At 43.7% G+C, this 17,332-nt stretch overlaps 1 protein-coding gene across 1 annotated transcript in view; it reads right to left on the bottom strand.

Moving 5' to 3' along the window:
* LOC124042257 (LIM domain-binding protein 3-like) overlaps window positions 1-17,332 on the bottom strand; it is a 61,004-nt gene that overhangs the window by 32,615 nt on the left and 11,057 nt on the right. Inside the window, exon 2 of the mRNA XM_046360669.1 lies at window positions 7,772-7,923. Within this exon, the coding sequence (XP_046216625.1) occupies window positions 7,772-7,923 (152 nt within the window). The remainder of the gene's footprint in view (window positions 1-7,771; window positions 7,924-17,332) is intronic.

Here is a 17,332-nt window from a genome sequence, read left to right as displayed (position 1 = left end):
CTCTTGACATCTACCACAGTACAGAGATGGCTGGGAGTGACTCTTAAGGAAATTGTCACGTTCCAAAGCAGAGCGTTGGCCATTTGTGGCTCCTCTGAGTGTCCGAATGGAAAACAAACTATCAGGCACCTCTGGTCTGAGGTGAACAAACACAAATCTCCCCAAATAAAGTAGAGGTAGAGTCAGTGGGGATTAAAAAGTGAGACCTAGCATGCTTTAACCCCTGACCTGAGTGAGTTAGTTGTTCAGCCAGTTAAAAGACAGGGTAAAAGCAGTACAAACAGCTACCAAAGAGCCACGAGATGGTTAGGCTATGCAAACGTCTCCCTACGGGTTACAGTCCGGTAAGAGGGAGAGTGTCCAATGTAATACCCATCTGTCATGATAAATACCGTAGCCTGTCACTTTGCTAATTGACTTGGAGATGAAACAGAGAAAATAAAGTGCCTTGACCTTTTCACTGCCCCCCTCTGACAAAGGACAAGCCAATCGGATTAGGAATAAGAATAACATGTAATTGAATAGGATCTCTAAAGGACAGACACTGTCTGGTTTTATGTAGGGGTGCATTAAGGGACTTAGCCTTCAACGGTTTGTGTAACAACAACACTGCCAGCAGACTTAGAGAGCAAACACAACAAACAATTCATACCAGAGTTCAAAATTGTTAAAAAAATATAAAAAACTGTTATGAGATGGTAGGTTGAAAGGAAACGTCACCCTGGACCCCAACATAGTCTTCATTTCAGCGACCCATTCACTGTAGTGACGAAGGCTGTTGCCTTATAGAATCCAGAGTCAGGGAAGTTATACTCCTACTGCTCTCTCTTCGTCCGCCCACGTGTTCTCGCACACCCCGAGAGCTTCTGGTCAGCGGGGTGGTGGCATCGGGATCCTTATCTCTCCCAAGTGGTCATTCTCTCTTTCTCCCCTTACCCATCTGTCTATCGCCTCCTTTGAATTTCATGCTGTCACAGTTACCAGCCCTTTCAAGCTTAACATCCTTATCATTTATCGCCCTCCAGGTCCCCTCGGAGAGTTCATCAATGAGCTTGATGCCTTGATAAGCTCCTTTCCTGAGGATGGCTCACCTCTCACAGTTCTGGGCGACTTTAACCTCCCCACGTCTACCTTTGACTCATTCCTCTCTGCCTCCTTCTTTCCACTCCTCTCCTCTTTTGACCTCACCCTCTCACCTTCCCCCCCTACTCACAAGGCAGGCAATACGCTCGACCTCATCTTTACTAGATGCTGTTTTTCCACTAACCTCATTGCAACTCCCCTCCAAGTCTCCGACCACTACCTTGTATCCTTTTCCCTCTCGCTCTCATCCAACACTTCCCACACTGCCCCTACTCGGATGGTATCGCGCCGTCCCAACCTTCGCTCTCTCTCCCCCGCTACTCTCTCCTCTTCCATCCTATCATCTCTTCCCTCTGCTCAAACCTTCTCCAACCTATCTCCTGATTCTGCCTCCTCAACCCTCCTCTCCTCCCTTTCTGCATCCTTTGACTCTCTATGTCCCCTATCTTCCAGGCCGGCTCGGTCCTCCCCTCCCGCTCCGTGGCTTGACGACTCATTGCGAGCTCACAGAACAGGGCTCCGGGCAGCCGAGCGGAAATGGAGGAAAACTCGCCTCCCTGCGGACCTGGCATCCTTTCACTCCCTCCTCTCTACATTTTCCTCCTCTGTCTCTGCTGCTAAAGCCACTTTCTACCACTCTAAATTCCAAGCATCTGCCTCTAACCCTAGGAAGCTCTTTGCCACCTTCTCCTCCCTCCTGAATCCTCCTCCCCCTCCCCCCTCCTCCCTCTCTGCAGATGACTTCGTCAACCATTTTGAAAAGAAGGTCGACGACATCCGATCCTCGTTTGCTAAGTCAAACGACACCGCTGGTTCTGCTCACAGTGCCCTACCCTGTGCTCTGACCTCTTTCTCCCCTCTCTCTCCAGATGAAATCTCGCGTCTTGTGACGGCCGGCCGCCCAACAACCTGCCCGCTTGACCCTATCCCCTCCTCTCTTCTCCAGACCATTTCCGGAGACCTTCTCCCTTACCTCACCTCGCTCATCAACTTATCCCTGACCGCTGGCTACGTCCCTTCCGTCTTCAAGAGAGCGAGAGTTGCACCCCTTCTGAAAAAACCTACACTCGATCCCTCCGATGTCAACAACTACAGACCAGTATCCCTTCTTTCTTTTCTCTCCAAAACTCTTGAACGTGCCGTCCTTGGTCAGCTCTCCCGCTATCTCTCTCAGAATGACCTTCTTGATCCAAATCAGTCAGGTTTCAAGACTAGTCATTCAACTGAGACTGCTCTTCTCTGTATCACGGAGGCGCTCCGCACCGCTAAAGCTAACTCTCTCTCCTCTGCTCTCATCCTTCTAGACCTATCGGCTGCCTTCGATACTGTGAACCATCAGATCCTCCTCTCCACCCTCTCCGAGTTGGGCATCTCCGGCGTGGCCCACGCTTGGATTGCGTCCTACCTGACAGGTCGCTCCTACCAGGTGGCGTGGCGAGAATCTGTCTCCTCACCATGCGCTCTCACCACTGGTGTCCCCCAGGGCTCTGTTCTAGGCCCTCTCCTATTCTCGCTATACACCAAGTCACTTGGCTCTGTCATAACCTCACATGGTCTCTCCTATCATTGCTATGCAGACGACACACAATTAATCTTCTCTTTTCCCCCTTCTGATGACCAGGTGGCGAATCGCATCTCTGCATGTCTGGCAGACATATCAGTGTGGATGACGGATCACCACCTCAAGCTGAACTTCGGCAAGACGGAGCTGCTCTTCCTCCCGGGGAAGGACTGCCCGTTCCATGATCTCGCCATCACGGTTGACAACTCCATTGTGTCCTCCTCCCAGAGCGCTAAGAACCTTGGCGTGATCCTGGACAACACCCTGTCGTTCTCAACTAACATCAAGGCGGTGGCCCGTTCCTGTAGGTTCATGCTCTACAACATCCGCAGAGTACGACCCTGCCTCACACAGGAAGCGGCACAGGTCCTAATCCAGGCACTTGTCATCTCCCGTCTGGATTACTGCAACTCGCTGTTGGCTGGGCTCCCTGCCTGTGCCATTAAACCCCTACAACTCATCCAGAACGCCGCAGCCCGTCTGGTGTTCAACCTTCCCAAGTTCTCTCACGTCACCCCGCTCCTCCACTCTCTCCACTGGCTTCCAGTTGAAGCTCGCATCCGCTACAAGACCATGGTGCTTGCCTACGGAGCTGTGAGGGGAACGGCACCTCAGTACCTCCAGGCTCTGATCAGGCCCTACACCCAAATAAGGGCACTGCGTTCATCCACCTCTGGCCTGCTCGCCTCCCTACCACTGAGGAAGTACAGTTCCCGCTCAGCCCAGTCAAAACTGTTCGCTGCTCTGGCTCCCCAATGGTGGAACAAACTCCCTCACGACGCCAGGACAGCGGAATCAATCACCACCTTCCGGAGACACCTGAAACCCCACCTCTTTAAGGAATACCTAGGATAGGATAAAGTAATCCTTCTCACCCCCCCCCCTTAAAATATGTAGATGCACTATTGTAAAGTGGCTGTTCCACTGGATGTCATAAGGTGAATGCACCAATTTGTAAGTCGCTCTGGATAAGAGCGTCTGCTAAATGACTTAAATGTAATGTAAATGTTATTCAAATTATAATAAAGTGATAGAAAGTGAAAAGGGGCTAGAGTTCGAGAAACTGGCCCATCACTAATGAGTAACCAGAGAGTGCCAACCCAACACTACCCTCCCTGCCACTCCTTTGTGATTTTTGAAATGAGTTTTATAGTTGAGACGTAATTTAACTGTAAATGTGCCGTGAACACAACCACTCATGATGTTGTCATCTGATTGTCAAACAAATCACTACCTTCACACATTTAGCCAAAATAATTCCAGCACCTGATGAGTGCACGTGTGTTCTTTCGTTCAATTCGCAAGTGGATGAAACTACCTCAACCGAGAAAGCTTCCAGGTGAGCGAAACAACGCCCCTCTGTCTTACTATACAAATCCCATGTATCTGATGCTGTCTAGACAAAATATATATATATATATATAAAAAAGGTATGACATGCCATACTCTTTTTGGCCAGACAGCATCAGATACATGGGCTACACATGTCCTCTGCCTCAACAAAGATGACAGTATTATCAGCAGCACCAGTCTTTTTACTACAGAAATGCGTATTGTATCTCCCTAGAGTCTTAAGGGCCCGAGGCTGGGTTTCTACTAAGCTAGCCATGTCAAGAACCAGGCTTGCCTTGTTCATGGCAGAAAAATAGCTAAAAAAATGGGTGAGTCCCAGTGTAAATCAGTGACACCTCACTACACGTCAAACCAATCAAATGCCTTGCTTGGGCGGAGCACCAATAGTGCTCACTAGATTAGTGTCATAGTTGAAACAGTGCGTGACAATTCTTTTTTACAGTCTATGGTGAGGATGGCCGGGAAATCGCAGATTAAAACCCCATCAAAATATGTTGACGTATGCAGATTGTGTATAGAGCACACTTCTGACAAAACACAATTAAGCTTTTCGTCCATTTTCTGCAATGGTGCAAACTAGCATACGGAACAACTCTCTGCAAAATGTGTCAATCCCTGTCTGAAAACAGTGACAAACATAACACGTAGCACCAACAGGGATGTGGTAGAAAGGTTCTTGAAATGTAGCATCCAATCAAAATTTGGTCGCTGGGAGTCAGCGGACCATTCTTAAAAGTTTTTGCAATACAAAATTCTTTAGACTTCCAAGGGAGGCGTGACAGTGACGTGACTAAGCTAGCATATGGAATTGTTTTAAGATTGTCATACCAAGGATAATTTAGCTATTTGATTCAGAATGTAAGACCCTGTATGTATAAAAAATTATATTGAAAAAAATGATGTTGAAACATTGAATTTGGCCTTACTGCTATTAGCCCAAAGAAACACAATGAATAACTAATAGTCAAGATGTTTATCAAAAGGAAGTATGTTTTGAAGTATTAGTCCTATATCCGAGTGATATAAGAAAGCTTATTTTACCGTGGAATTACCTGTATACCTTGAACATGGAAATGCACTATTCACTTCTAGAAATGTTTCGGCTCGGTACCGGCTTATTAGCGTTCGGACGCTACAGACGTTTTAGTGAGAAGACAGATTTTTTGAGATGTCTCCTGGTCTGACAAACACCTCTGTTGCTCTGCCACCTTCCACCGCAGATGCAGAAGGCCGATATCGGCGGATGCGGGGGATTGAGACGCAGCCCGTGCAGATATCTCTATCTTAAAACAGATTTTGATGGGGATTATTTATGTATTATGCCTCGAGTAGAGCCTGGCGGCACCTCTAGCCCAATTGTCTCTTCTGCCTAATGGCAAGTCCGCCAGTGCTAACATCTCACCCTAGACATTCAGCAGTCTATCATTAGGATGTAATTGGCTGATTGTATGATATAGGAAGCATTCATATCACACATGCACACTACAGCTATATTGCGGTGCTTTTTTTCATTAGCACTTAACCGGTCTCTGCAACCTTGGAAGTCATGTGTGTGTGCACACGTGTAAGTAATTGAAGGCATCCACTGTGTTTGCCGTAGTTTAAAACGGCAGGTGGTGAATCAGCAGTAGTCACGCCTTGCAGCAAAGCAGATTCAAATGAATGAAAAGACGACATGGGACACTATTAAGGACAAATGGTTTCACCTACAGTTGAAGTTAGAAGTTTACATAAACCTTAGCCAAGTACATTTAAAGTCAGTTTTTCACCATTTCTGACATTTAATCCTAATAAAAATTCCTTGTCTTAGGTCAGTTAGGATCACCACTTTATTTTAAGAATGTGAAATGTCAGAATAATAGTATAAAGAATTATTTCTTTCAGCTTTTATTTCTTTCATCACAATCCCAGTGGGTCAGAAGTTTGCAGTCGCTCAATTAGTATTTGGTAGCATTGCCTTTAAATTGTTTAACTTGGGTCAAACGTTTCGGGTAGCCTTCCACAAGCTTCCCACAATAAGGGGTGAATTTTGGCCCATTCCTCCTGACAGAGCTGGTGTAACAGAGTCAGGTTTGTAGGCCTCCTTGCTCAAACATGCTTTTTCAGTTCTGCCCACAAATGTTCTATGGGATTGAGGTCAGGGCTTTGTGATGGCCACTCTAATACCTTGACTTTGTTGTCCTTAAGCCATTTTGACACAATTTTGGAAGTATGCTTGGGGTCATTGTCCATTTGGAAGACCCATTTGCGACCAAGCTTTAACTTCCTGACTGATTTCTTGAGATGTTGCTTCAATATATCCATCCTCATGATGCCAACTATTTTGTGAAGTGCACCAGTCCCTTCTGCAGCGAAGCACCCCACAACATGATGCTGCCACCCCTGCTTCACAGTTGGGATGGTGTTCTTCGGCTTGCAGGCCTCCCCCTTTTCCCTCTAAACATAACGATGGTCAATATGGCCAAACATTTCTATTTTTGTTTCATCAGACCAGAGGCCATTTCTCCAAAAAGTCTGATCTTTGTTCCCATGTGCAGTTACAAACCGTAGTCTGGCTTTTTGGAGGTTATGTTGATATAGGACTCGATTTACTGTGGATATAGATACTTTTGTACCCGTTTCCTTCAGCATCTTCTCAAGGTCCTTTGCTGTTGTTCTGGGATTGATTTGCATTTTTCGCACCAAAGTATTTTCATCTCTAGGAGACAGAATGCGTCTTCTTCCCAAGTGGTATGACAGCTGTTTGGTCCCATGGTGTTTATACTTGCGTACTATTGTTTGTACAGATGAACGTGGTACCTTCAGGCATTTGGAAATTGCTCCCAAGGATGAACCAGACTTGTAGAGGTCTACAATTCTTTTCTGAAGTCTTGGCCGATTTCTTTTGATTTTCCCATGATGTCAAGCAAAGAGGCACTGAGTTTGAAGGTAGGCTTTGAAATACATCCACAGGTACACCTACAACTGACTCAAATTATGTCAATTAGCCTATCAGAAGCTTCTAAAGCCATGACATCATTTTATGGAGTTTTCCAAGCTGTTTAAAGTGACAGTCAACTTAGTGTATGTAAACTTCTTACCCGCTGGAATTGTGATACAGTGAATTATAAATGAAATAATCTGTCTGTAAACAATTGTTGGAAAAATGACTTGTGTCATGAACAAAGTAGATGTCCTAACCGACTTGCCAAAACTATAGTTTGTTCACAAGAAATTTGTGGAGTGGTTGAAAAAAATGAGTTTTAATGACTCCAACCTAAGTGTATGTAAACTTCCGACTTCAACTGTATATTCATTCTGCAGCGACGGGTCTTCTCTGCTAAATTATTGCCATCACTCCCCCAAAAAATAAGAATTTTTCAGGATGGTAAAAATGTGTTCAGTTTAAACTTAAACCAACTACAACACATACAGTGCCTTCAGAAATAATTCACACCCCTTGACTTCTTCACATTTTGTTGTTACAGCCTGATAAAAGTATACCATGATAAAAGTATACCAAATCCATCTTTGGTTCTCTAGTTTTAGCCAGGACAACAGGTGTAAAAATATTATTATTTCTATTCCCTCCCTCCATACATTCCCTCTCTCCTCAATCCTCAGATGACAGAAAGGCCACATCTCTACCTCTAAAAAGATCTGAGGCAGCCCACTCGGTCTCCCTGTGCTTGTTTAAAATGACATCTAATATCTCTGTCTGATCATCAATTATGCCACTATAAGAGTTGGCCCTCAGAGAGGAGAGGTGTGTGTGTGTGTGTGTGTGTGACGTACTTCTGCATGGTGAGGGCCAGGTTGAAGCTGGCAGACTTGATCTTGTTCTGGGCCTCTAGGTGGGTCATGCCTTCAGTGCTGACCCCGTCGATGGCCACGATGATGTCACCCTGGATCAGGTTGCCCTGCTGTGCCTTACTCCCTGGGGTGATCTGTGGAAGGTCAGCACACACATAAGTCAATCATAATGTGCTTTGTCAAATGGATACTAGTGCTAAGCGATTAACCAAAATGTCTAAACATAAAATAAAATACAAAAAACAGACATCAGTTCAATTATTATAATAACATTTTGTTCTGTTTTATTCTGTGAGCTTGATGGTCAGTTTCTATAGAGAGAAATTAGATCAACCCCGAACTTTGAAATTTAGTAAGGAGTTGTAGTTTCCAACAGGCCAATATTCTACATAGTTCAGTGCAAAAAATGTGGTGATTAACTACAATGACCATAATCCATGGTCCGCCCGCTTACTTGCACGGTCTCGGTCTGTGTGGAGCAGACACTAAGAGCTTGTTGAATGAGAGACAACGCACGAGAGGGATAAAATCAGTTGCATTGCAGGACTTCCTTCTACCTGAAAATACATGACGTAAGTGATTGATAGTTGGTATTCAACAGTCATAAAAGTATGCCTTATTTACTATCACTTAATCAAAGCAGAGAAGTAAATATCCTAGGTCAATGAAATGGGAATGGAATTGATCAATGGTGTTATGAGTGAGCTGCCGTCACGTAGGGCTCGGCTTAACTCTCTCAGAGGTGCAAAGCCTCCTCCCAATCACAGTCAGGTGGAGCCCGACAACCTGTTTACACTGGACACATAAGAGGACACAAGTGTACAGGCAGGCCTCCATGTCTAATCTTTGACAGCTGACTACATAACCTAACATGCGGAATATTCTGTGATTTATTACATTATCTCAGTTGTAGTACAGCATGTTATTATGGGTGTAGAAGACTTAACTTGGACGATCAGTTCATCAGTAATCACGGTCACACTTTATTTGGATAGTCCAGAAAGTTCATCTGTAGATGCTCAATAGATGGTCATACTATCACCAAACTATCTGTTGATAAGCAACTGCGTGCTATGGTTCGGTTTAGAATATGGGTTACATTTAGGGTTAGGATAAGGGTTAAGGTTAGGGTTAGTAGATACACTATATATACACAAAAGTATATGGACATACCTTGAAATTAGTGGACTCTGCCATTTCAGCCACACCCGTTGCTGACAGGTGTATGAAAGCACACAGCCATGCAATCTCCATAGACAAAACATTGGCAGTCAAACGGCCTTACTGAAGAGCTCAGTGACTTTCAACGTGGCATCATCATAGGATGCCACCTTTCCAACACATTTCTGCCCTGCTAGACCTGGTCAACTGTGTTGTTATTGGGAATTGGAAACGTCTCTGAGCATTTAAAAAAAAAACTAATTTTAGTCATTTAGCAGATGCTCTTATCCAGAGCAATTAGGGTTAAGTACCTAGCTCAAGGGCACATCGGTATATTTCATCTAGTCAGCTTCAGGATTCAAACCAGCAACCTTTCATTTACTGGCCCAACCTCTTGACCACTAGGCTACCACCCAGCCACAGCAACAACAGCTCAGCCGCAAAGTGGTAGGCCACAGAAGTTCCAAACTGCTTCTGGAAGCAACGTCAGCAAAATAATTGTTCGTCGGGAGCTTAATGAAATGGGTTTCCATGGCCGAGCAGCCGCACACAAGCCTAAGATCACCATGCGCTCGGCTGGAGTGGTGTAAAGCTCACCGCCATTGGACTCTGGAGCAGTGTAAACATGTTCTCTGGAGTGATGAATCACGCTTCACCATCTGGCAGTCCGACAGACGAATCTGTCCCTGCAGCAATGTTCCAACATCTAGTGGAAAGCCTTCCCAGAAGAGTGGGGGCTGTTATAGCAGCAAAGGCGGGGACCAACTCCATATTAATGCCCATGATGTTGGAATGAGATGTTCGACGAGCAGGTATCCACATACTTTTGGTCATGTAGTGTAGTTAGTTGAAATGTTAATGATACGCCATCTGTAGATGCTCTACAGACTAATCTAAATAAAGTGTTAGCGATTCATGCCTCCGAACAAACCAGGAAACATCTAATTAAGTGCCCAGGATCATTAGTACACTGGAAACTCTCTGTAATTTCCGCCATTTAATGATGAAACTAGGGGAGAAAGGATGGGGAGGCTTCCAGACCACTCATTAGCCGAATGATCAGAGGCAGGGTTTTATTTATTTTTATTTTTGCCTCCTCCCTCTTTAACCCTCCAGTTTTGACACCATCTGCCCTCATTTATAAAAACCACCCACGCCCCAAAATATCCCTCCTGATAAAAACCCTTACCTCACCTAATCTCATGGTCTTTATCCCCATCTTTTACTCCCAGGAGTAGTACACAGTAATTGGCAGCTTCCTGTTCAAACTGCCTGACATTTCTTACTTACTCACTTTTCACATTCCCGCAATAATTTCCATCACTCAGGAAGAGAGGAATAAAAGAGCGAGAGAGCTCTCATAAAGCAATCTAACTGACTAAATCCCTTGAGTGGAAAATGAAAGTCAGGGTGGCTTATTCATTATTACTGTTAAAAAGAACATGGAATAACATTGCAACAATATGGTCTGTGTGCACTTTCATCAAAGTGAAGAGAGTGAGTCGGCTGTAGACCGAGACACACTTCATTCATTAGAAGGAGATTTTTATTTATTTTATTGAACCTTTATTTAACTAGGCAAGTCAGTTTAAGAAAAAAAATCTTATTTACAATGACGGCCTACCCCAGCCAAACCCGGACGATGCTGGGCCAATTGTGCCTCGCCCTATGGGACTCCCGATCACGTCCGGATGTGATTCAGCCCGAATTCGAACCAGGGACTGTAGTGACACCTCTTGCACTGAGGTGCAGTGCCTTAGACCGCTGCGCCACTCGGAAGCCAAGATGAATGGGCACAGACTTCACAGAGAAGAGAGAAATGCAAATGAGCACAGAAAATGGAGAAGTGACTGGGCACCGACTTCAGAGAAGTGCAAATAAGATTTCAAAATCAAAGTAAACTTTAAGCATTAAGGGGTTTAGTATCTGTGATTGCTGCAACCATTTATGGACTGTTAATTAATGATATATAGCCATAGAAGTTTTTAAGAATATAACTTATAACTGTCTATGAGTTCGAGAGTGGTACATTTCTCCCGCCCCATCCCTCAGCTGTTTACCAAAAATACAAACAATTGAGTAATCACACACTGTTGCAGACCCGTTTGAGTGTGTTGTTGAAATTTCTCCACTAATCAGTTACATCCAGGGGGGCTTTTCAGCTGTGCATTTCGGGAAACAAGCACCCCCACCCCCGACAACCCACCCAGCCAAGCAGCCATTCCCTCACATGAGTCAAGCTGAAGTGATGCACAACAAATCAGTGGTTTTGAAAAGCAGTAGCATCTCTTTACTTTTAGTCATAGACGAGTATCCTCAGGAGGAGCACTCCCCGCCCCCCCTCTTCCTTGTCACTCCTCACAGTTCTATGAATGAAACTAATTCAAATTGGCCTACACCTCATTCCGGTAGAAAACAGACTGTCCCACAGCGGTGCAGAAGGCTGTCTGAGGCTGGTATCAAGCTCCACCAGTTATCTCGGTCTGTTGCCTTCAAATATATCCCTCTCTCGCTATCTCTTCCACTCTCCCCCTCCTTTCCCCTCTTAAATTCCCTTCTTCTTACTCCTTCTCTCTATCCCATTATCTCGCTCCCTTTCTCACACCCCGCTCTCCCTCTTTTTTTCTCCCTCTACTCATCACTCTCTCCTTCCCTCCATCCCTCTCTGAGTGAAAAGATTTGTCTGTATCTCCCTGGGGAGCTCAGTTGTCACTAGGCACGTGCAAGACAGCCTGCAACTAGCTGGTGAGACCACTGTGAAGAGCTCATTTAAAACACACACCAACAGGGAACTGGAACTAACCGGTGTTGGAAAATATATTCTCAGGGCCTTCAGAAAGTATTCACACACCCCTTGATTTTTTTTTACATTGTCGTGTTACAAGGTTGGATTAAAATGTATTTAATTGTCCTTTTTTGTCAACAATCGACACAAAATACTCTAATGTCAAAGTGGAAGAAGAATTCTAACATAGGTAAAAAACGTATAACAAATAAAAACACTAATATATCTTGATTACATAAGTATTCAACCCCCGGGGTCAATTCATGTTAGAATCACCTTTGTCAGCGTGAGTCTTTCTTGGTAAGTCTCTAAGAGCTTTGCCCACCTGGATTGTACAATATTTACACATTATATATTTTTTCAAGTAGGTTGTTGATCATTGCTAGACAGCCATTTTCAAGTCTTGCCATAGATTTTGAAGCTGATTTAAGTCACAACTGTAACTAGGCCACTTGGTCCGCAACTCGAGTGTATATTTGACCTTGTGTGTTTTAGGTTATTGTCTTTCTGAAAGGTGATTTTGCCACCCAGTGTCTGTTGGAAAGCAGACTGAACCAGGTTTTCCTCTAGGATTGTGCCTGTGCTTAGTTTATTCCATTTATTTTCATCCTAAAAACTCCTTAGTCCTTATCGATGACAAGCATACCCATAACATGATCCAGCCACCACCATGTTTGAAAATATGAAGAGTGGTACTCAATGATGTGTTGTGTTAGATTTGCCCCAAACACAATGCTTTGTATTCGGGATAACAATTTAATTTCCACAATATTTTTATTTATGTTCAGGCTTCCTCTTTGCACTGTCATTTAGGTTAGTATTTCAGGGCAACTACAATGTTGTTGATCCATCCTAAAAATGTTTTATATCACAGCCATTACACTAACACCATTGGCCTCATAGTGAAATCCCTGAGCGGTTTCCTCCCTCTTCGGCTACTGAGTTAGGAAGGAGGCCTGTAGTATCTTTGTAGTGACTGTGTGTATTGATACACCATCCAAAGTTTAATTAATAACTTCACTATGCTTGAAGGGATATTCAATGTCTGCTTTTTTCTACTCATCTACCAATAGTGTTCTTCTTTGTAAGGCATTGGAAAACCTCCCTGGTCTTTGTGGTTAAATCTGTGTTTGAAATGACCGTGTTTGACCTTACAGATAATTGTATCTGTGGGGTACAGAGATGAGATGGTGTTTAACATGATTTTGAATAACTATTATTTATTTTTTTATTTCACCTTTATTTAACCAGGTAGGCCAGTTGAGAACAAGTTCTCATTTACAACTGCGACCTGGCCAAGATAAAGCAAAGCAGTGTGACAAAAACAACAGAGGATAAACAAACGTACAGTCAATAACACAACTGCACACAGAGTGAGTCCATGCAACTTGTGACTTGTTAAGCAAATCTTTACTCCTGAACTTATTTAGGGTTGCCATAACAAAACTTCTTGATTAATGTCATGAGATGATGCTATAATATATCCACATAATTTTCCATCCTCATGATGCCATCTATTTTGTGAAGTGCACCAGTCGCTCCTGCAGCAAAGCACCTCCACAACATGATGCTGCCACCCCTGCTTCACAGTTGGGATGGTGTTCTTCGGCTTGCAAGCCTCCCCCTTTTCCCTCCAAACATAACGATGGTCATTATGGCCAAACAGTTCTATTTTTGTTTCATCAGACCAGAGGACATTTCTCTAAAAAGTACGCTCTTTGTCCCCATGTGCAGTTGCAAACCGTAGTCTGGCTTTTTAATGGCGGTTTTGGAGCAGTGGCTTCTTCCTTGCCGAGCGGCCTTTCAGGTTATATCGATATAGAACTCGTTTTAGTGTGAATATAGATAATTTTGTACCCGTTTTCTCCAGCATCTTCACAAGGGCCTTTGCTGTTGTTCTGAGATTGATTTGCACTTTTCGCACCAAAGTACGTTCATCTCTAGGAGACAGAATGAGTCTCCTTCCTGAGTGGTATGATGGATGCATGGTCCCATGGTGTTTATACTTGCGTACTATTGTTTGTACAGATGAACATGGTACCTTCAGGCGCTTGGAAATTGCTCCCAAGGATGAACCAGACTTGTGGACATCTACAATTCTTTGATTTTCCCATGATGTCAAGCAAAGAGGCACTGAGTTTGAAGGTAGGCCTTCAAATACATCCACAGGTACACCCCCAATTGACTCAAATTATGTCAATTAGCCTATCAAAAGCTTCTAAAGCCATGACATCATTCTCTGGAATTTTCCAAGCTGTTTAAAGGCACAGTCAACTTAGTGTATGTAAACTTCTGACCCACTGGAATTGTGATACAGTGAATTATAAGTGAAATAATCTGCCTGTAAACAATTGTTGGAAAAATGACTTATGTCATGCAAAGTAGATGTCCTAAACAACTTGCCAAAACTATAGTTTAACAAGAAATGTGTGGAGTGGTTGAAAAAAATAGTTTTAATGACTCCAACCTAAGTGTATGTAAACTTCCCAGATAGATAGATAGATAGATAGATAGATAGATAGATAGATAGATAGATAGATAGATAGATAGATAGATAGATAGATAGATAGATAGATAGATAGGATATAAATATAAGACATTAACAGAATGATTAAGTGATTTGTATTTCCTGCAGCTTCCTGAAGAGGCAATGAGAATGCCCCCGTCTGTATATGATGTGCGCATCTACCGCTTTGTGTAACCGTTAGCAATGATGCTAATGAAAACAGTCTTCTGGTAGGTCTAGATGGAAAAGCTTTCCCAAAAACCTTCAATTAAAATGTTAACTTCAAAGTTGCCTATGCCTACCTGGCAGAATGGGATCATGATTGTTTGTATCAATCCAGTGAGTATTTTCAAACTCTACCATCACATATGCACTACAAAAACACTGATAAACAACAGCCTCTTGCTAGGTGTGCACTTGAATTAAAGGGTAACTACACCCCTAAAAAAATATGATCCCATTTTTCCAAGACCTCAAAAGGAGTCTCCTCATGTGGTTGAAGCATTATTGTGGACTTAAAACATGCAATGTTATTGTTGTTGTTTTTCCATTTTAAAACAAAGTGTGCTTTTGAGTGCAAAAAAAAGGGAAAACAGCCCCCCCCCCCAATACACATTTATTTTTCAAAAATAAAATACATAATTTGAAGAACAATGGCATTTATTATATCGCAGTGATCCTGTAAATAAGACTTTATTCTCAAGACAGGTTCAAATGTTAAACACGGAGCCTGCTGCTGTATTTAGTGGGGAGTCCTGAGTACCGCAGAGGAAACTAACCATTGGGACAGGGAATGTAAACGATGACAATCTCCTCTGTGGACAGAGGTAATAATGACATTGCTGGTGTACACTACATTTTTACAGATGGGTCACTGCTAAACCACAATCTAAGGCCCTTCAAAAGCCTTCGATAGCCATTAATGGCTAGTGATTGCCCCACCCTCAATTGGTAAAACTGACTTTCTATTCTACTGCCAAAACCACTGCTGGATCCCAGAGTGGTTTGCCATAAAATCCTGTCCCTAAATAAAGTGTTTCTTGATCACGGTAAGGAAAATCTCCTGAGCCAGTCATAATGTGTTAATGGAGCTCCTAGACATTGTGTCCGTGCTGTTTCTCACTTTAATATTGAGGGAAAATAATGATGACAGTCATTGTTTATGACAGGGTCCAGGACAATTGACAGGAGCTTATTAATATAAGTTATGCTTTGCAATATGAAAAGGTTGTGATTAAAATAATAATTTGAAAATGAGACTAAAATGCCACAATGTTTTAATGTCCCCACCCCCCCACAAAAAGGAAAATCTGATCAAGCCCCTCTAAATATGTATTATTATCATCATCCATGAATACATCAAACTGTACTCAGTGAATGTCTGAAAATGTGTCATTAGTCTGAGGGGACAGACTATAGGGACAGGCGGAGAAACCGAGAGACTGGCAGGTTTTACTGCTAACCTACAAAGCATTACGTGGGCTTGCTCCTACCTATCTCTCTGATTTGGTCCTGCCGTACATACCTACACGTACGCTACGGTCACAAGACGCAGGCCTCCTAATTGTCCCTAGAATTTCTAAGCAAACAGCTAGAGGCAGGGCTTTCTCCTATAGAGCTCCTTCTTTATGGAATGGTCTGCCTACCCATGTGAGAGACGCAGACTCGGTCTCAACCTTTAAGTCTTTACTAAAGACTTATCTCTTCAGTGGGTCATATGATTGAGTGTAGTCTGGCCCAGGAGTGTGAAAGTGAACGGAAAGGCACTGGAGCAACAAACCTCCCTTGCTGTCTCTGCCTGGCCGGTTCCCCTCTCTCCACTGGGATTCTCTGCCTCTAACCCTATTACAGGGGCTGAGTCACTGGCTTACTGGTGCTCTTCCATGCCTTCCCTAGGAGGGGTGCGTCACTTGAGTGGGTTGAGTCACTGACGTGATCTTCTTGTCTGGGTTGGCGCCCCCCCTTTGGTTGTACCGTGGCGGAGATCTTTGTGGGCTATACTCGGCCTTGTCTCAGGATAGTAAGTTGTTGGTTGAAGATATCCCTCTAGTGGTGTGGGGGCTGTGGCAAAGTGGGTGGGGTTATATCCTGCCTGTTTGGCCCTGTCCGGGGGTATCATCGGATGAGGCCACAGTGTCTCCTGACCCCTCCTGTCTCAGCCTCCAGTATTTATGCTGCAGTAGTTTATGTGTCAGGGGGCTAGGGTCAGTCTGCTATATCTGGAGTACTTCTCCTGTCTTATCCGGTGTCCTTCGTGAATTTAAGTATGCTCTCTCTAATTCTCTCTTTCGGAGGACCTGAGCCCTAGGACCATGCCTCAGGACTACCTGGCATGATGGCTCCTTGCTGTCCCCAGTCTACCTGGCTGTGCTGCTGGTCCAATTTCAACTGTTCTGTCTGCGGCTATGGAACCCTGACCTATTCACCGGACGTGCTACCTGTCCCAGACCTGCTGTTTTCAACTCTCCAGAGACAGCAGGAGTGGTAGAGATATTCTTAATGATCAGCTATGAAAAGCCAACTGACATTTACTCCTGAGGTGCTGACTTGCTGCACCCTCGACAACTACTGTGATTATTATTATTTGACCATGCTGGTCATTTTTGAACATCTTGGCCATTTTCTGTTATAATCTCCACCCGGCACAGCCAGAAGAGGACTGGCCACCCCTCATAGCCTGGTTCTTCTCAAGATTTCTTCCTAGGTTTTGACCTTTCTAGGGAGTTTTTCCGAGCCACCGTACTTCTACACCTGCATTGCTTGCTGTTTGGGGTTTTAGGCTGGGTTTCTGTACAGCACTTTGAGATATCAGCTGATGTACGAAGGGCTATATAAATAATTATGATTTGAGGATCAAAGCACACCCTCCCTGTCCATTGTGAGCTGCTGTCTCCCCCCCCTATTCAATTTAAAATATGTTTTCAATGCCAATAAAGTATGTTTACTTTGTCAAGGCAAGTGGAATAGACAAACAAAAACGGAAATAAACAAGGGAAATAAATACAGTAAACTTTACACTCACAATTTTCTTTAAAGAATATAGACATTTCAACTGTTATATTATTTGCTATGTCAAGTGTTGTAACAATGT

The sequence above is a fragment of the Oncorhynchus gorbuscha genome, linkage group LG08, assembly GCF_021184085.1.
Source record: "Oncorhynchus gorbuscha isolate QuinsamMale2020 ecotype Even-year linkage group LG08, OgorEven_v1.0, whole genome shotgun sequence".
NCBI lineage: Eukaryota > Metazoa > Chordata > Actinopteri > Salmoniformes > Salmonidae > Oncorhynchus > Oncorhynchus gorbuscha.
The sequence above is the reverse complement of the archived record's forward strand: the minus strand, read 5'-3'. Positions and strand labels throughout refer to the sequence as shown.